The sequence below is a fragment of the Pongo abelii genome, chromosome 1 (genome assembly GCF_028885655.2).
Source record: "Pongo abelii isolate AG06213 chromosome 1, NHGRI_mPonAbe1-v2.0_pri, whole genome shotgun sequence".
Taxonomy (NCBI): Eukaryota; Metazoa; Chordata; class Mammalia; order Primates; family Hominidae; genus Pongo; species Pongo abelii.
This window is the reverse complement of record NC_071985.2, coordinates 184,794,402-184,814,944: the sequence shown is the minus strand read 5'-3', so window position 1 is coordinate 184,814,944 and position 20,543 is coordinate 184,794,402. Positions and strand designations below refer to the sequence as shown.

The following is a 20,543-nucleotide window of genomic DNA, read 5'->3' as shown; positions in this document are numbered from 1 at the left end:
TAGTATGTGGAAGAAAAAGCCACTCTACTAAGTCCTGTTCTTGGACAATAACACCAGTAGGTGAATGCTGAGTTGAAAAAATTTGCAAATCTAGAGTCTTCTTTGGATCTATTCTATTTATTCAAGCTTTATGGACATGCTTCTCAATCAGTTGTAACTCTGCCTCAGCCTCCTTTGTTAATTGCTGAGGGCTAGTGACACTAGGATTTCCTCTAAGGATAGAAAACAGATTACTCATGGCATAGGTAGGAATGCCTAGAGCAGGTCATATCCAATTAATATCCCCTAGTAATTTTTGAAAGTCATTTAATGTTTTTAGTTGATCCCTATGTATGGTTACTTTCTGTGGCACAATGGTAGTGTCATTTACTAAGGTCCCCAAGTAGGAGTAAGGAGTAGTAGTCTGAATTTTGTCAGGAGCTGTAATTAAACCAGCACGAGAAATCAAATTTTACAAGTGATCATAACATTAGAGTAATATTTCTCGAGTGGGGGCAGCACAAAGTATATCATCCATATAGTGAATAATGTAACACTGAAAATTTTTTATGAGTAGGTTCAATTGCTTGCCCCACATATGTCTGGAAAATTATGGGACTGTTTAACATGTCCTGTGGCAACACTTTCCAGTGATAACGCTTAGCAGGCTGCAGGTTGTTTACTGCAGGAATTGTAAATGCAAACCATTCACAGTCTTGCTTAGCTAAAGGGATAGTAAAGAAACAGTCTTTTAAATCTATGACTATTAAAGGCCAATTTTTTGGAATTATAGCAGGAGAAGGCAATCCTGGCTGTAATGCTCCCATAGGTTGTATAACTGAATTGATGGCTCTTAAGTCAGTTAACATTCTCCATTTACCTGATTTTTTCTTAATTACGAAAACTGGAAAATTCCAAGGGGAAAATGTTGGAGCTATGTGCCCATTTTCTAATTGTTCAGTAACTAATTTCTCTAAAGCCTCCAGTTTCTCTTTACTTAGTGGCCATTGTTCTATCCAAATTGGCTTATCTGTTAACCATTTTACAGGTATAGGTTCTGGAGGCTTAACAATGGCTGCCATCAAAAATTATATCCTAATCTTTGGCGGAAACTGCATCTTTCCACTTGAAGCGGTTCTTTCAAACCTTGCAAATTTTTTTCTAGTCCCATACCAGGGACATACTCCATTTCATGCATCATATGTTGACTTTGAGGGTTATATAATTGTTCTGGAATTAGAACTTGTGCTCCCATTGTTGTAATAAATCTCTTCCCCATAAATTTATAGGTACAGAAGTTATAATTGGTGGAATAGTCCCAGATTGTCCATCGGGCCCTTCACAATGCAAAATATAACTACTTTGATATACTTCAGAGGCTTTACCAACTCCAATTATGTTAAATTGAGTGGGTTGAACTGGCCACATGGATGGCCAGTGCTGTAGAGAAATCACTGAAATGTCCGCTCCTGTGTCTACCAAACCTTTAAATTTCTTTCCCTGAATAGTTATTTCACAGGTAGGATATTTATCAGTAATTTGATTTACCCAATAAGCTGCTTTGCCTTATTTATTTGTGCTTCCAAATCCTCCTGTTCATTTAATTCCACTTTTTCCCATTCCCACATATGGCACAATCAGGAGCTATGCTATGCACTCTCCTGGCTCTGCTTTCCAGAGAACAGAAGTAGATATAACAATTTGAATTTCCCCATTATAATCTGAATCAATGACTCCTGTATATATTTGTACGCCTTTTATTTTTTATTTTTTGTTTGTTTTCTTTTTGAGACGGAGTCTCGCTCTGTTGCCCAGGCTGGAGTGCAGTGGCACAATCTCAGCTCACTGCAAGCTCTGCCTCGTGGGTTCATGCCATTCTCCTGTCTCAGCCTCATGAGTAGTTGGGACTACAGGTGCCCGCCACCATGTCTGGATAATTTTTTGTATTTTTAGTAGAGACAGGGTTTTACCATGTTAGCCAGGATGGTCTTGATCTCCTGACCTCGTGATCCGCCCACCTTGGCCTCCCAAAGTGCTGGGATTACAGGTGTGAGCCACCACACCTGGCCATTTTGTACACCTTTTAAACTTAAACTAGACTTTCCTAAAAGTAATCCTATTGTCCTCACTGGCAAGGCTTCACAGACTCCTGTTGGGACCTTTTGCAGGGGTTCCCCAGGCAGAAGGCTCACAGCTTTTGTGCAGCATAAATCTACTGTGGCACTACTGGCTGTGGCGGGGGACAGACATTGTACAGGGGTGAGGGAATGGCCTGAGCTGGAAATGCCCTGGTTTAGAATGGGGCCTGGGACGGGCCCCTCATGGCATTTCCCGAAATCAGGTTCCCTTCTTTATCAAACTTAGAGTGACACTGATTAGCCCAATGTTTTCCTTTTTTACATTTTGGACATATTTCAGGCTTAACAGTTTTCTTTTTTCCCCTATGTGTCAGCCTGACTCACTGATTTTTTTCTACTTTTTTTTTTTTAGTATGACCATGCTTCCCACAGTTAAAACAAGCTCCAGGAAATGGAGTATTTCCTTTATCCACTCTCAGTCCTGACATTGCCTGTGCCAACAAAGTAGCTTTATGCAGATTACCTCCAATACCATCACAGGCCTTGATATAATCAACTAAATGTGCTTTCCCTCTGATAGGTCACAGAGCACCCTGGCAATCGGGATTAGCATTGTCAAAAGCTAATAACTGCAACACTATATCCTGAGCAGCCGAATCTGGAATCATCTTTTTAAGAGACTCCTGTAACCGAGCTATAAAATCAACGTATGGTTCTCTTGGTCCCTGTTTTATAGCACTAAAGGAAGGGTATTGTTCCCCACCTGAAGTGATTTTTTCCCAAGCTGTAATGCACACTCCTCTAAGCTGTTCTATGGCATCATCCTGCATGGCCAGTTGTGCATCTAAACCAGCCCAGCTGCCAACCCATGAAAGTTGGTCTGCAGTTATATTAATTTGAGGTTGGGCCTGGGCATTGTGAGCAGCCTGAATGTAAGCTTCATCTGCCCACCAAGTTTTAAATTGTAAGAACTGAGCAGGACTTAGACAAGCTCGAGTAAGAGCATCCCAGTCAGTAGGAATCATCCGACTGGAAACAGCAACATTCTTTAACAGGCCCATTACAAAAGGAGAACCTGGTCCATATTGATTAATAGCTTGTTTAAATTCTTTGAGTAATTTAAAAGGAAAAGGCTCAAATGTAGCTGTAATATTTCCCTGTTGATCTGGGGGGTGTATTCTAACAGGGAACTGCCAAGCCTTTAAATCACCCTCTCATCTAGCTTGCTGAATTCCTGCCTGAATAGAACTAAGAGTGATCACTCGAGGCGCTGCTCGAACAATCACTGGGGCAACTACTTTTTGCCCAGTGTCCTCTGGAAAAGAATGATCTGGAGGGTCTTTTCCTTCAAAATAATAATGAGGGGGTGCAGAAGGGTAGGGATGAACCTCTCCCTCCTTTGCCACTTTAGTTTTAGCTGGCAAATAAACCTGTAACCTCTTCTGTTCTTCACTATACTCTTCTTCCTCCTCATCATCAGTGTGAAAAAGTTCCAAGGTGAAATGAACCAGACCCCACACTTGTCCCATTGTTACCCTGATGCTTTCAAACTCCCCTTCTTACTCACCATGGGGATTGCTTTAAGAGTGCTCGGGTGTCCTCCAGCTTAGTTCCATGTTTTCCAACCGTTGCTCTGGTGACCCTTTGACCTGGATTCGAGCCCCCACGATGGACGCCACTTGCCAAGACCAGCTCAGTTGGGGAGACCCTAACCCAGTGGCGCTAGAGGAATTAAAGACACACACACAGAAATATAGAGGTGTGAAGTGGGAAATCAGGGGTCTCACAGCCTTCATAGCTGAGATCCCCAAAGAGAGATTTACCCACATATTTATTAACAGCAAACCAGTCATTAGCATTGTTTCTATAGATATTAAATTAACTAAAAGTATCCCTTATGGGAAACGAAGAGATGGGCCAAATTAAAGGAATAGGTTGGGCTGGTTAACTGCAGCAAGAGCATGTCCTTAAGGCACAGATTGCTAATGCTATTGTTTGTGGCTTAAGCATGCCTTTAAGTGGTTTTCTGCCCTGGGCGGGCCAGGTGTTGCTTGCCCTCATTCCGGTAAACCCACAACCTTCCAGCGTAGGCGTTAGGGCCATTATGAACATGTTACAGTGCTGCAGAGATTTTGTTTATGGCCAGTTTTGGGGCCAGTTTATGGCCAGATTTTGGGGGACCTGCTCCTAACAGAAAAAATGAAAAATGGCCTAAATATCTAACAAAAGGGAAATGGGTAAACAAATTATCTTTTATCCATATGATATAATATTAATCAGTAAAAATTAATTTTTTCAAAGAATATTCGATGGCATGGAGAAATGTATATGAGAATTCTACATTACACAATTCAGCTGGGGACCCCAATGACAAAAAGTATCTAAATCTGTAAATATACAATTACTTCAATATTGTTAAAAATATACTAAAAATATGTAAAAATTTATCTCTTTTGGTGGTGATGTGTTATTTTCTTTATGCTTTTTCCTATTTTTCAAATTTCAAAAGTTTCCACATAAATAGCATTAAGTTTATAATAAAAAAGGAAATGTTACTTGTAGAAATTTGTCTTCAAGATTTTAACTATAATTTTAAAAAGTATCTAAAAACAAAATATGCATAAAATCGCAAATATTTTGTTTTTATTTTCCTTTTTCCTGGTCAATTGCACTAATTGTTGAAAGGAAATTCAGCTTTCATGCAATATCAGAGTTGATAGTAAGTAAGGAAAAGGCTTTGCAAAGTTTTAGGAGTGTCTAAATCTGAGGTTCTTTGAGTCCCACCTTCAGGCTTCTGGCCTTCCTGGGAGCTTCTTTTTTCTGATCCCAGTTCAGCTACTCTTCTGGCTCCCATTTGTAGTGTTGATTCCAAGCTGGAGCACCAGGTCAGACCAAGTCAGCCAACAGGCCCAGCATTGATAAGTCCTTGACCCGGGTCACTTGATCCAATCCTAGATTCATTTCTTCTGAGGGCTTCTTGACTTACCTGCCCATGCCCCATGTTGATTACCCTATACATCAAAGTCCATCTGCATCCAACCTCTTCCAACCTCCATTCACCTACTCCCATTTGTACACAGAAATGATTCTTACAAAGGAGGAAGTTCATCTGCACATCCGTATGCCCATCCATCCATCTATCCATTGCTTCGCTCAGCAAATAATCACTGGGTACTTAACTCTGTGCAGGCACTATGCTGGATTATTGGGATGGAGAGTTGACTCCGACACTGTTTCTACCAAATTTCCCAGCCATGGAATAGAAAAGACAAGGCACTCATGCTCACTGACCTTTCCAAGCCCAAGCCAAAAAATGAGAAATGGCGTAAATATCCAAAAAAGGGAAATGGGTAACCAAATTATGTTTTATCTGTAAAACCCATGTAGAGCAGACACTTGTGCTGCCTGCCCCCCACATCTCAGCCCACCTGACTTGTGCTGCCTGCCCCACATCTCAGCCCACTGACTTAGTGCAGTGTGATGGACAGTTCCACGCACCTGGTCTGCATCCCTCATCAAGTGGATCTCAGCTGCCTCAGGGATCAGCCTTGCAGAAGAGCAAGGTGGAATTCACACCCAAAGGGGCAATCCTCAACTTTGAGGAGAGTCTTTAAATCGTTGCTTAGAAAGTCCTGAGAGGGATTGAGGCCCCTTTCCCCTTAGTGATAATTAGCTCTTTGACACACCCTTCCTGTTTTTTCTCTCTGTTGGTCTCTCTCTTGCCTCTCCATTACCTCTGCTTCTTGGTATCACCTGGCATATAAACTACTCACTGTTAGTTCCTTGTCGCAGTCTCTGCTTTTGGAAGAACCCAAACTAAGATACCATGGTAAACCTTACTAAGGAATGAATGAATGCTGATATTATAGTGAGAAGAGAGAAGACACTCTTGGAGGCGGACAAATGACCACCTGATGTTGATAAAGACCCTGTTACATTATTAGTCAGTTATAATGAGGGGCCACATTATCCACTTATAATGTATGTCAGGGTGTTGGTTTGACTGACTTAGAAATACTAAGCATAAGAGTAATGTGGATGTGACTGAGAACAATACCTACCCTCTGTGGGACACTTCCATTTGGTCTTTATTTATATCTTCTCATCATCCACCCTTCACAACCTTCCTGTAACCCAGACATTAATTAATCTCATTTTTAAAGTGAGTAAACAGGTTCACAGGGATGGCTCAAGGCCACATCGTGGCAGAGCAGGACTCTAAGTTTGATCTGTCAGACATCAGATTCCAGACTCTTGTGCCCACATCTCTGCATGAGTCTATTACAACATCCAGTCAGAGGCCCAATTCTCCAGCTGCTTGACAAGCAACTTATAACGCACACCCTTGAAATCAGGGTATGCTGTCTCACAAGGTCTAGGTCAGCCACAGCAGGCCTGTGCAGGGAAGGCATAGTAAATAAGACACGGTCTATTTATTACTCACTGTTAACCAACACTTAAGATAAAACATTGCTTTATTTATTCTGTTTGGCAGCTCAAGTGTGCTCCATGGTGCCTATTGCACGGTGATGTTAATTAGGTCCTCAGTACTGCATCTCTTGTATGCAAGGTTCGTGGTGTCACCAGCTTGTCTCACCTCTCCAGAGGTCTCTGGTTCAGCATCAAGTCTGAGGACAGAAAGAATCTTTGGAAGGCAGGAATCACCACCAGAGTTGCTGAACTAAGTATGAAACTTCACTACCATATAAAAATTAGCTGGGCATGGTGGAGTGCACCTGTAATCCCAGCTACTCAGAAGGCTGAGGCAGAAGAATCGCTTGAACCTGGGAGACAGAGGTTGCAGTGAGCCGAGATCGTGCCACTGAGCTCCAGCCTGGGCGACAGGGCAAGACTCCATCTCAAAAAAAAAAAGAAAAAAAAGAAACTTGACTACCTAGTCCTCATTCACAAGCATTAGGGTTTAGCAACCTGACATGCATACTGGAGTCAGTGTGAGATCATTTTTAGGGTAGGCAAGTGGGTTGAAGGGGGTGTTCCTAGAGACCCAAAATGGCAGAACTGTGGGAGCCCTTAGTGATCACCTACTTTGACAGATTCCATTTTGTAGATGGGAAAACTGAGGCTTAGAGAGGGAGAGTGACTTTTCTAAAGTTATATAAATGCTGGGAACATATTGAGATTAGATTCCAGGTCTCTCTGCTTCCAGTTAAGACTCCTTCTAATGGATCATTTCTAGGCCTCTCTCCCTGCTCCTGATGTCCTCACTTGTCCCCGTCCCCTTCCTATTGTATGGCTACAGAATGGATGCATGCAAAGTACTGCCTCTAGTAGGAACTCAGAGAATGTGAGTTCTTTCTCCCTACTACATTCACTTTCCCTGAAATTCCTCAAAGTAATCCTGTGATTTAGAAAGAGCAATCATTCTTAATTCCATTCTGTGGGTGAGGAAGTTGAGGTTCAAAGAGGGGAAATGACAGCAGCTGAATTACGCTTAAATCCAGGCTCTGGGTTAGTGCTCTTTCAACCAAACCACATGGCCTCCCTAAGGATAAATGAATAAAAGAAAGAATGAATATTTAACTTAGAAAAGAATGAATTAAGGCATGTATGACAAATAGGCTTAATGTTTGAAAGTCCCCACCCCACGTATTTGCTTTTCAGTAAAGGCAAAGTCTCAAGCTCCGTGGAGCTGCTCTTTAGGCCAGAGCAATGAAGTACAGTCATGCATTGCTTAATGACAGGGATACGTTCTGAGAAATGCATTGTTAGGTGATTTCATCATTGTGTGAACATCATAGAATGTACTTACACAAATCTAGATGGTGTGGCCTGCTATACACCTAGGCTACATGGTACAGCCCATGGCTCCTAGGCTACAAACCTGTCCAGTATGTTATTCTACTGAATGCTGTAGGCAATTATAACACAGTGCTTGCATTTGTGTATCTAAAAAAATCTAAACATAGAAAAGGTACAATAAAAATATAGTATTATAATCTTATGGGACCACTGTCATTCAGGCAGTCTATCATTGGCTGAAACATTGTTAGGTGGTATGTGACTGTATTTATTTCACAGCTGTGCGCCCTTCACTTTTGACCACCACCTGGTATTTGATCTATTTTAGAGCAGGCCCTCAGTGAGTGCTTCTGAAATTGAACAGAAACAAACCCCCTGGAATCACAGAATTTCAGCTCCAGGAGCACTTTGGAGAGGTATTAGGGGTATTAAGGAGAACTACCTCTCCCTTCTTCATAACACCACACGAGCAATGTTTTTCAACCTTTAGTCAAGGCTGATCTGAAGAGAAAAAAAAAAAAAAAGAGAAAAACAGACAGGAACACAAAGCTGAAATACAGAAAAGACACCTAAACACAAGATCACCTGGAGAGAGAGTCTGCAAAGGGGGCTCTTGGTGAGCTCTCCACCCCAGAGGGACTGGCTTGGCTGAATCAGCCAGGATCAGCCTTCACTGGGACTGGGAAGGAGGAGAGGTGGCCCTGACATCGTGCTGAGCACAGTCCCTGGGAGGCTGGGGCAGAGGGGTGATCCATTAATATGGATTAAATGTCAAGAAAGTAGACAGAATTTCAAAGAGCAGCTTAACCCAGGACCTCTGACTATGAGTAGATGTAAAAAAATCTGCTTAGATTTGACAATGATCTGTCATCTAATATTCAGTAAAAACAACTGAACAAACATATGCATTTTCACACACAGATATAAAGAAGTTATTCATATAAGATGTTCTCATAATGGTAGTATGCGCACACACACACATACACTCAAATACATCATAGTCAATTTATCTCTTTTACCTGTCATAGTCTCTCCCCAGCTTTCTCCTTTGTTTTTTTTTCCCCCAGTGGATACGACTAGCCTAAAGCCTCACAACTTCCTATATGGGCCTATACGCTAGGTTTGCTCCACTTTATCCAGAAGTTTCAGGGTTGCTTTTATTTGTGAACTTCTGGAGGGAGAGAGAAAAGGAGGGGTGTCAGCATCACTGAAATGTTCTGCTTGGAGCAGGCATCCTCAGTCTCATTTTCACCACCAGCAGCAGCAGCAACAGCCACAAATTCTCTGTGAATGGCTTCTCTGTCTCTGGCCTTATGCTAAGGCTCTGGGGCCCCAGAAATGAGTAAGACTCTTTTTGGCCCTCTCTAAACATCTCAGTCCAAGAACAATGGAAAGTTGAATTGGTAAGAGAGCTGATACACAATAAAAGTGAAATACCAAAGGCATTACCAAATGTCAAATGAAATGTGTTTAGACAGTGGTTCCCTAGCAGCTTAGGGCCAGTGCACCAGGAAAGACTTCCTGAAGGAGGGGTCTTGTAGAATCAGTAAAAATCAGGGCAGCAGAGAGGAATGGGGAGGTGCCTAGCAAACACAGAGGCTTAATTATTTGTGTTGGATAAATTAGTGATGAGACACTTCACGTTAAAAGCATGGATGAAGTAGGGACCTTTATGAGGTCTCAGAAGAAAGAAAATATTGGAAAATGTTTTTCAAAATACTGTACTTTCCCATTTATCTTCTCAGTTGATCCTCACGATTCTCTTTTTCTTTTATTTTCCGTTGAGGAGTATGTCAGTTGAAGATTATGTCACCATATCACAGAGTAAGGAACTGAAACCAGTTGAAGCTCTGGGGTTACTCCATCCAGGACAAGAGACTTACTTAATGTCTAATACAGCCAGGCAGTATCAGAGCTGGGAGCAGAACCCAGTTTCCTAACGGCTACATCTTTAAATCCATTTGACTTGACAATTTGAGTTCTGGGAGTTGAGGATAGAATGTGGCTTGGGTTAGAGGAAGAGGAAGACTTTGGGATATTTCCTGGGAAATCTCCCTCTAGTTAGTGACATAGCACCCTCTTTATAATGCAGGAGTATGGGAGAGGTGGGTTAATAGAAGGAGCTGGGTGTCTTTGCACCACTCCATCCTAATATCCTGGCAAAGCACCTCACTTGTTGTTACAGTTCTGAGGGTAGCACCAATCCTGCCTGTTAAGACAATCATTTCGCAGCAGTTGTTTCAAAGGAAGAGACTCAGGCATGGAGGACGTGTGGGGACATCCAGTTGCAAAGGAGACCGCCTAAAGCAAGGCTCAGGGGAATCAGGCAAAATGAGGTCATACACAGGAACAAACATAAACCAGTGAGCTCCCTGAGGGGGAGGCTTTTTATAATCAGCATTAAATATTTATTGTACTGTCAGTCTTAGGACTGTACACAAAAAGGAGGAGGGGAAAATGAAAAGAACACAAGCATTAGAGTCTGATGACTCCCAGGCTCCTCCACTTACAACAAGCTGCACAACTTTGGGCAGATTTCTTAGTCTCCCTAAGCTTCTGTGTCTTTAGCAGGCAAATGAGGAGAATAATGCCTACTTCATAGGGGTGTTGTGAGGATTGTATGAGATCATGGAAGACAAAGCAATCAGTACAGGGCCTGGAGCCAAGTAAGCACTCAGTCAGGGCAGAACAGCAGTAACAGTAGCAGCTGCAGCGGCAGGAGGAGGAGGAGGAGGAGATTAGTGGTAGCAGCAGTAGTAGCAGCAATATCCACAATAGCAGTGGTAGCAGCAGCGGTAGTAGCATTAGATTAGCAGTACCAGCAATAGCAGCAGTAATAGTAGTAGAAGCAGCAGCAGCAGTGGAATAGTAACGGGAATAATAGTAGAAGTAGATTAGTAATAGTAGCAGCAGTAGCAGTAATAGCAACAGCAATGTTTTTACTGGTAGTAATAGCAACAGTAGAAGTAGTAGTTATAACCACACCAGCAACAATTGTTATTATGATTATTGTTATAGAAAAAAGGATCTAATTGCCTTGGGCTCTGAAAAAGAATTTAGCCTTCAGGAAACTGTTGGAGGATTAAGTAAATCTGTCTCCTCCATCTCTCCATGGTCACTGGGGCCGTGAAGATCATCCAGGACCTCTGACTCCAAGTCTAAAAGCACTCTACCATAATATGCTGCCTTTAATGCTGAGTTGGAGCTTAATTCTATAGGTAAAGGAAGCCACAGAGGAAATCTGAGCTGTGGAATGTCTCAGAGAGGCTGAGACTTTGGGAAGATAAAGCCATAATTAGGATTCAGTTATCAGGGTGAGGTTAGGATAGAATTTTGGATTTGAGATTTTGTTCATTCTTTCTTTTATTTTGCTATAGTTACTGAGTGCCTCTGACCTGTCTGGAACCATTAGGTTCTATGGGAGGTGTGAAGACGAATAAAACCTGAACTTTGCCCCCAAAGACATTAAATGATAGTGGGGGAGGTGACAATCACCTGAGTGAAATAGTTAATAAACAGCCCTGGAGCAGCAGCTCACGCCTGTAATCCCAGGACTTTGGGAAGCCCGGGGTGGGTGGATCATGAGGTCAGGAGATCAAGACAATCCTGGCCAACATGGTGAAACCCCATCTCTACTAAAAAAATACAAAAATTAGCTGGGCGTGTTGGTGCACACCTGTAGTCCCAGCTACTCAGGAGGCTGAGGCAGCAGAGTTGCTTGAACCTGGGAAGCAGAGGTTGCAGTGAGCTGAGATCATGCCACTGCACTCCAGCCTAGTGACAGAGCAAGACTCCGTCTCAGAAAAAAAATTGATAAACAGATGAATAAGCAAAGTGTTAGGGCAACCAAGAAAAGAAAGCAATTAATGACAACTGCTAAGACTGGGAGGATGTCATGAAGTTGGGACACATGAGCTAAGTCTTGAATGATGAGAAGGATTTTCTTAGTTAAGAGGAATAGAGATGTTGGCTGAAAATTAGAGAAAACAAGTAGGAATAACCAGTGGGATTTGGCAATTGAACAGAAATGGGGCATGAAAGACACAAAAGTCGGATGATATCCAGGCTCCTGGCTTGACAGTTAATTTGAAAGAAATACCATAAAATGGGGTCATGTTTTAATGGAGCTCCTGGAAGCTTCTAAGCAGGGAATGGGTTAACAGGAGAGCATCTGGAGACAGGGAGGCCATTCCAGCAATCCAGGTAGGAAATAATGGTGGGAATGGCTAGGAGGGAAAGCACTGAAAGGATAGAGGGAGGGAAATGCACAACAAACCTGCCAACAGGCATTATTGTCCCATTTTAGAGATGGGGCAAGTAAACTGCTCTAAATGATTTATAAGATTATTAGCAAGTGGTGGAGCTGAAATTAAAATTCAGGTCTGTCTGACTCAGAGTCACTCCATAATACTACTTGAAGGCAGACACACCAAAGAGGCAGAAGCAATGGGACATGGTGGTTGGTCAGCTGTGTGGGGAGAAAGACATAAAGGAGTTAAGGCAAGGGCAGGGCTTCTAACCTGAGCAACTAGATGGAAAAAGAGAATATTAACCAAGACAGCTGATGCCAGGGAGAGAAGCAGATTTGGACTTAAGATTGACATGGGGTCAGCTAAAAATAGATCCCAGGTCTTTAGGGGAACAAGTAAATTTTAAGCACTAAGGAGCTATAATAGGCATCATCAGGATGACTTTCTGACTTGTTCGGGCTTAGTGTTGAGGTTTGGGGCTGAACTGAGAGACAGAGAGGTGTGGTAGAGTTGTGTTCGTATCCAAGGTCCACATCCTGTCCTAGTTACTTACTGGCTGTGGACCACGGGCATGAGACTTAATCACACTAATCTGAATTTCTTCATCTGCAAAGTAGAGAAAATAAGCCCTGACCAGCACACCACCTGAATTTGGTGTATGAAGACAGACATGTGAGTGTCTTGGGGAAGTCCTGAGTTTCAGCTGGCAGAGCAGATCTGTATGATTACTTCATAAAGATGATTCCCGAGATGTTGCATGCCAATCAAAGTAACATAAAAAAAGTTTTGTATATATCCTGGTAAGATTTGTTTGCTATAATTTTGACAAAACATGGTATCTTGTAGAACCTATTTCCCCCTTCTCTTTTTAGTCTAGTCATTTCAGCCTCACATGAAGTTGGGTGAATATCATGTTCAACACTGTCTTCCCATTTGTTCAGAGTCCCAACTTCCAAAGCCTCTTTCCCCTCCCTCAAGGGTTCAGGGTTTTTGGGTGACCTCACTCTCACCGTACCCACTATTTATTCACTCCACACTCAGTGAGCACAGACTCTGCTACGTAATCTGTGTTAAGTGCTAAGGCTACAGAGATGAATAAAACCTAGGTCCCTGGCTTGACACTCATCCCTCCGTGTGACTGCCTTTCTTCTGGACACTCCTCTCACTCTTGTCCTCTACTCGAGAAGCATTTGTACTTCTGTCTGTACGTCATCTGGGGAGAAGAAAAGCTTTGGCTCTAGAGAAGGGATTTCCAACTCTAGCAAGCAGATGAGAGGCAGAGCAGGAGTGAGGATGGTTTGAGAAAAGAGTTTTACTCAGTTCCAGCTATTTTATAGATGTTATTATATTCAATTCTCACCATAAATATAGGAAGTAGATATTATTCAGTCCATTTTACTGATGAGGATCCTGAGACTTAAAGAGATTACATTATTTGCCCAAAGCCATACAGCTTAACAGCAGAGCTGGGATTCACACTTAGGTTGGCCTGACTTTAAACTCGGGCTGTTCCTATTATGTTATGTCTCCCCTCTTCTTTCTGGCCCTGATGCCCCTTTGGCTGAGCTCAGCCAAAAGGTAAAGGACTTCTTTAGTGCTCAGAAGGCAGGAACTTAGAGGAAGAATTCCGAACAAGAAATGAGGGACATAGCAGGCTTATTTCGCATACCCCAGAAGGAGGAAGTGATAGGGAACCAGAGCTAGATTATCTGCTTGGAGCCAGTAACCCAGAGAGTGTCAGGATGGGCCCAACAACACTGCTGAGATTCCAGGGGCCCTCTGTATGTCAAGTGATAAATGGGCCCCTTGCCTAAACTCTGCTCTCTGGAGGACTCTGGAGTGCCTAGAAGAAAGTCAGACAGGTGTGTGGGAATGAGAGATAGGAAGAAGGCAGGGCTTCAGCAGCAAGTGCTAAAAAGTCCTGAAATCATTACACATTTTTCCCAGCCTGTAAACTTAACATGCTTCCTTCCCCTCTCCCTATCCCCAACTACCTCTAAATGACACCATTGTTTACTTGTTATTCTGCTTTAACCTGTTTCTTTTTTTGACCTGATTTTACCTGGAGACAAATGGATAAGGCCCAGCACAAAGTAGTGGAAGGGGAGCAGTGTTTGAATCCAGGTTCTCACTAGCCACACGAGTGTAAAAAAAATGTTTTTACCTTTAGGGTTCTCATTTTTTCTCATCTTTGAAGTGTAGAAAATGATACTTACCTGATGGGACTGTTGGGAACATTGAATAAGGCAATGGATACAAAGGGATCTAGCACAACACCTGACACACAGTGTATGTTCAATAAACATTTGGATGTATGAATCGATGCTGCACAAATGTTAATCAGCCTACACTTCCATAGTTGGCTCTGTTCTTACTATGTAGAAAAATGAGTTGGGTTCTCTAAGGCAGGTCTCAGGTGTGTCAGTTGAGTTACAGTGAAAGGATACTAGTTCTTTCTGTGTTTACCGCCCCTGCCTCTATTTAAAAGGCAAAAGAAAAAGCTTCTAGCTAAAGGCTCACTGTTGGCTGCTGCAAAGCAAACATTATCACCAACCTCCTCTGCTGGGGGCTTAGCAACAAAGAAACTGGGTAACCTCCAGTTTGTCTGCTGCAGCTTGAGGGTAAACAGACTTTTAGTCCTGTCTCTGCACCTCTGAACTGATACAGAGCAAAACTAGCACTGCCTCAGTATGGAGAGTTGTGCGAGAGCCAGGTAGAGACCTGTCATGATCCCTCTCCTTCTCACCCCTACTTTTTGCATAGTTGTCTGTCTCCTTGGAAATGCACAGAACACTGGTTTGGTGGCCAGCTCCACCCACCTGTGGCTCTAATCTGAGACAGACCTGGCTGGACAAGAAGATAGGCTGGCGCGCCCCCTGCTGGAGCCAGGTGGGCTAATAGCCTCTGGCTGGTTGTACACCTCTTGGTGCTGTCCTCCATCTCAGTGCTGAAAACCTTTCCCCTCTAGATTGAGGTCATAGGTATAACCTTGTCCAAGAAAGCTAAGGAGAAGCTAAGCAGGCCAAGACCACACAAAGGGCTGCTGACAACCCCTGGTCTCTTGCCCAGCCCTTTTTTTCTGCTCTGCCAATGTGGAAAAGCAGACAGTCATCTTGCAAACACACCCTCCTACAGGCTGCCTTATAGCCAGCTTTTTTTTTTTTTTTTCTCTCTCTCTCTCTCTCAAGGAATGGGAAATTTTATCAGAGTCCATATGCTGTAATTCAGAGACAGTTAATATCACTGTGTCTAGCATTAAGTACTATACTGTACACTCCATTTGCTGACATCCAGAAATGTAACATCCTGTCCCATGTCATTTCAGTCCAGAGAAATGACATGAGGTGATGCTTCGGAGCATTCAGCTTCCAACCCAGCATCCCCCTAGAGAGGGAGTCCCCTCTATTTCCTCCCAGACAGATGTTCATTCAGACTCTTCTTGCACACCTGTGGTGATGGGGGAGTTCATGGTCTTCCAAAGGAACCCATCCAGTGGTTGGCAATTCAATTCACTAGAAAGTTTTCCTCATCCTGAGCAGAAATCTGTCTTACTGAGACTTACTCCCTGGATTTGGTTATTACCTCTGGTCAGCACAGAACAAGTTTGCTTCTTTTGTCCAGTGATGTCTGTTTAGCTTTTTGGAGACTGTGATCTTTCTTTCCTATTCCCACTCCCTCTTATTATGTATGTATGTATGTATGTATGTATGTATGTATGTATTTAAGCCAGAGTCTCACTCTGTCACCCAGGTTGGAGTGCGGTGGCATGATCACGGCTCATTGGCTCACTGCAACCTTCGCCTCCCAGGTTCAAGAAATTCTCCTGCCTCAGCCTCCCGAGTAGCTGGGATTACAGGCGTGTGCCACCACGCCCGGCTAATTTTTGTATTTTTAGTAGAGACGGAGTTTCACCACGTTGGCCAGGCTGGTCTCGAACTCCTGACCTCAGGTAATCCACCTGCGTCGGCCTTCCAAAGGGTTGGTATTAAAGACGTGAGTCACTGCACCCAGCCTATTTTTTATTTTAAACAATAAACTGCTCCAGTCTCCTCATTCCTTTCTAATGGGGAAGGATTTGCAGACACCTCACTTTCCTAGTCATATTCCAAATGATCACAGCTACCATTTAGTGAGCACATAAATATTTTTGCCTACATTTTCCACACCTAAGTTCATTAAACTTTCATAACTATTATAACAAGGTAGATATTACTATGACCATCTTTCAGGTGAGGAAACTAAGATCTAGAGATGTTAAATAACTTGCCTAAGATCACACAGTTTTAAAGAAATAGAAGTAGGGTTTGAATGCAGAATTAGAACCCAAAGTTGCCTGGCTCCAAGTTTTTGCTGTTAAATAATCATTATACCTGCTGTTTGTGTAGTCTATGATCCAATTAATCAATGTAGTTTTAAATATATGGGCCAATATGTGATCACATTATGGAAGTGACCCGGCCAAGGAAACATGGATCCAGACTATTGTCTCTTTCATCTTATGCAATCTGCCTCTTTTCATGCTATCTAAAATGATGCTATCATTTCCAAAAGGCTGATACACTCTTGGTGCATGCCAAGCTGGTTGCAGTCAATTAAACTTCCCAGGACTTTGACGGAGGAACTGCTGGAAATCAAGACTTGACTGTTGTCCCTTATTTTGATAACAAAGTCCCTGACCTCAAAGTCAGGGTTATACCAGTTTTGGGGTTTCCCTGTTGGTTCTTGAGCAGTGGGAGACCGAAAGGGAAAGGTGCCAAGAATGCTCAGAGGAACAGAGGAGCTGCACACAACACTTTATTTGTGTTCCTCTGGGCAAAACGAACCCAGGGGAGAAGCTGTATATACAACATGACATTTGTAGCCAATCAACATATGGCTCTTTGTTATCATTTCTGAAAACTAGCATGCAAAGGAGAACAAGTTTTTCTTTTGATTTTTGTAGCAAACTTCAATAATCTCCAACCCAAACAAACAAACAAACAAAAAAATGCTTTAGTGGAGCTCTGTGCTAAGGGCTTTTCCTCCCTGGAGCCTCCCTGCCTCTCCCTGTCTTCTAATCCTCATTTCCAGGAGGTCATTTTAATTAGCAGTCTGTCAATGGTGACTCAGCCTGCTGTTTCCACAGACAGGAAGGCAGCAGACTCCCCTGGACCCATTCATCATACAAAGGCACTTTACTCTTCACAAAAATGCACAATATTTAGCTTGCCACACCTTGGGAATTGCTACTACTGTTTTATTTTATCATTCCTCCCTGCCTCAGGGTGCATCCTTCTGTCTTTTGCATCTTCCTTGCCTGGCAATCACCCTTTCCTCATTGCAGATTAGCAATGCCCACATCTTCAGGGACCAGGCTTAATCCCTGTCACCTGGGATCTGGAGACCTTAACCATAATAAACCTCTTAAAATGAGTGACCAGTGCTTTTTGTCTTTAGAGCAAAAATTTTAATTAAACTACCCAGGAAATTGGGAAACAGCTCTCAGAACAGTTTTCTAAATCTGCTTGCTGGGGTTTGAGGGAATCAGGAAGCATGCAGCTTAGACACAGTGACCATATATTTAAGTCCACCGTGATTTCAAAAATTCTGTCCCATTGTTCCCTAGGATGCATTTGCCCTTGGGTTGCATGTGTTGTTGCTGTTGTTTTGGATCAGAAAATACAAACACTGCATTTCTAAAGCTGTAAACAACCAAGCCTATTTAAAAGGTAACCATCTGCAGTAACTGTAAAACTTAAAAATGTAAAGTGGCTTTGAAAGAACTGACCTGATATGTGTCAAATCTCTTAAAAGGGATGTGTAGGTTTTCCTCATCTTGGAAGATCTCTGTGTTGTAGAAAATAGCATCTGTGCTCACCTGGTTCCAGTCTCCTATTTTGTTCCTGAGCTTTTTGAGCTGAAGGCTTACAATTGATTTTCCATTGGAAAAAGGGAAAATCAATGATGAAGTTTCTCATGGTATCCCTTCCCTTTCACTAGCCTATGCATTAATCCACAAATCCTTGGAAGCTAGAGAAGAGCGCTTAATTTCATTCCCCAGCAGAAAATGAATGCTCCTGTCCCCATAAGACCTCCCAGGACTCCGTGTCTTTAAAAAGGGGTTGAAGGGTCTTTGTGGTTCACTGAGCTCTTCTTGTCCCCTTTGCCGTTGGGGTAGTTGCCGGCTGGGCCCCGCAGGAGTGGGTGCTTGTAAGGAGGGGATTTTTCTTTCCTGCAAAGGGGGAGATAACAGAAAGAGAGAAGACAGCACATATACACACTGTGATGAAATCATTTGTGTGCATGTCTATCTTCCCCACTGGACTGTAACCTCCCAGGAACAGTAACCTACTCTTCTTCCCACAGACACTAAAGGTGACAAAGATGAGCAGACATTGATACTGTCTTCAAGTTGCTTATAGCTTAGGAGAGGAGATAATTGCATAAAATAACTACACAAAACAATAACTATAATATGTGTCAGGAAGTGGTTAGTGTCATAAATATGAGAATCTCTTGAACTAAGTTTGAATTCAGATTGAAGAAGTAGCTTTTGTAACCCATCAAGCTCTGACCTTGGCACACCCATTTTTCTTTACTGTTGACGAGTCATGAATAAAGTAAAGACAGAATAGGTGGCAGCACATAAAGGGACACCTTGCCCTAACATACCACTCCCTCCACCAGGAAGCCTCGCTGCCTGAAAATCCACATTCATTGAAGAGCCTTGCTAACATAACAAGGCTGCCAGAATAGGTGAGATACAGCTAGACATCAGTACCCATTAACACCCTGGAGCACATGCATGGAATGTTACTTATGGGCAATGTGATCTTGAAGCAGTTCCTTACCTTCTCTGGACTTCTATTTATTTATTTCTAAAATAGGAGAAAAGTTCATGTCCTTCCTGCCTCTAAGGCTCTGGTAAATGGAGGTTGAGGAAGAGCTTTGTAAATTACAAGGTGCTATTCATCTCTCATTGAAGGATATTGTTTTTAACACCTAAATGGAGCATAGGACGTAAGTATGTTTTTATGGGGAAAAAGAAGAGGCAAGCTCAGATTTGGTCATAGCTGGGGCAGCCATGGGGGGATGGTGGCAAGGGGATAAGTTGTGCAGAGGCTAGAGAGGACTGTGAATGTGCAGAAGGACTTAGGGAGGGTGGGCTATGAAGGCAAAAAAGCCATCGACCGAAGATGGGGATACGAGAGAGCAAGGAGCCACTGGAAGGCAAAACATCCCATACCTTTAGGCTTCTGCAGAAGCTGTTTCCTTCCCTACCTCTCTAGCCTCACCTCCTTTGGGAAGACAACCTCCTAGAAAATAAGCCTCCCCCATCCCTAGGCCTTTGTAGCACTTTGTACATCTCATTGCTCCTCAGCCTGCCGTTTTCTAGGTGGTTCTTTGCTCATCTCTTTCTCTCATGAGACAATAAGTTTGATGTGTATGCTTTCTCTTTATAATTCCTGAGCCAAGTGCAGGTCTGGTGTGGAGTAGGTGCTTGAGGAGTATTTGATGACTAGAAATGAACTTTCTGTCTTATCTTTACCATATCATTTACTCTAAACGTTCTGGCCTTGTCATTGCCATGGAATGTGTCTTGTTAGGTCCTGCTTCTGGCTGTTCTCTACTCTATTCCCCAACATGGAATACCCTCTATCCCCTTTCTATTTCATCAATCAAAATTCCATATGTCTGTTAAAGCCAAGTTCAAATGCCACTTCCTCTCTGAAGTTTTCTTGGTATATGCCTGCCAGCTACAAAATACTTGCCAGATTCGGTAGGCGATGAACTTCTGCTTGGGTGTCACTTTTCTTTTCTTTAGTGTGAAGGGGTTGAAGTCAATAATTTTGGGGGCTTCTTCAGTTCTATCACAGCTCAGTAACAGTCACGGATTATTTAGAATTTAATCTATGCTAAGCCCTGCACCATGCACTAAGGATACAGAAGTAACTAAGACTGAGGACACCAAAGCTAGCAGAGAAGCCAGACATGCATAGAAGCCATGACAATACACCACAGGACATACCATGCTAGAGGTATGTACAAAACACAGGAGCCCAGCAGAGAGGAAGCAGCTCTGTCTCAGGCGGAGAACATGGACAAGGAAACAGAGGTTGTGATATTTGGACTGAATTTTGAATGATAATTATGAGCTCACCATCTACAAGCAGAAAGGGGGCTCATTCCAGCAAGAGGAAAAAGGATGTACAAAGACATGGAGGCAAGAAAACAGCTAACTTGTTCAGGCTGAAGCATAAGGTACGAGGTGACAGAAATCAGGTGGGATGGACAGGGTGCTCACAGGGGTGGAGGGTTGGTAGAAAGCAATAAATGAAGTTTAAAATGTAGGCCAAGGTCTTGAATAACAAGAAGAGTTGAAACATTACCCTAAAGGTAATGGGGAGCCATAGAAGGTTTTTAAGAGAAGGCATAATCGGATACATAGTTGAGTACTTAATACACTTTTCAGTATTGTTTGTTATCTTTGCATTTG

At 42.7% G+C, this 20,543-nt stretch overlaps 1 protein-coding gene across 3 annotated transcripts in view; it reads right to left on the bottom strand.

Annotated features, from left to right (window-relative positions):
* Positions 1–6,516: 6,516 nt before the first annotated feature.
* The window catches only part of AGBL4 (AGBL carboxypeptidase 4), a 1,546,465-nt gene continuing 1,532,438 nt past the window's right edge, over positions 6,517–20,543 (bottom strand). For 2 of the 3 annotated variants that reach the window (XM_063712471.1, XM_063712476.1), the window contains exon 13: positions 16,849–18,278. In XM_063712471.1, coding sequence (XP_063568541.1) covers positions 18,158–18,278 — 121 coding nt within the window. In that variant the 3' untranslated portion in view covers positions 16,849–18,157. Of the gene's footprint in view, positions 6,686–16,848; positions 18,279–20,543 lie in introns of those variants that run through there. The other variant, XM_063712485.1, reaches the window with a different exon arrangement.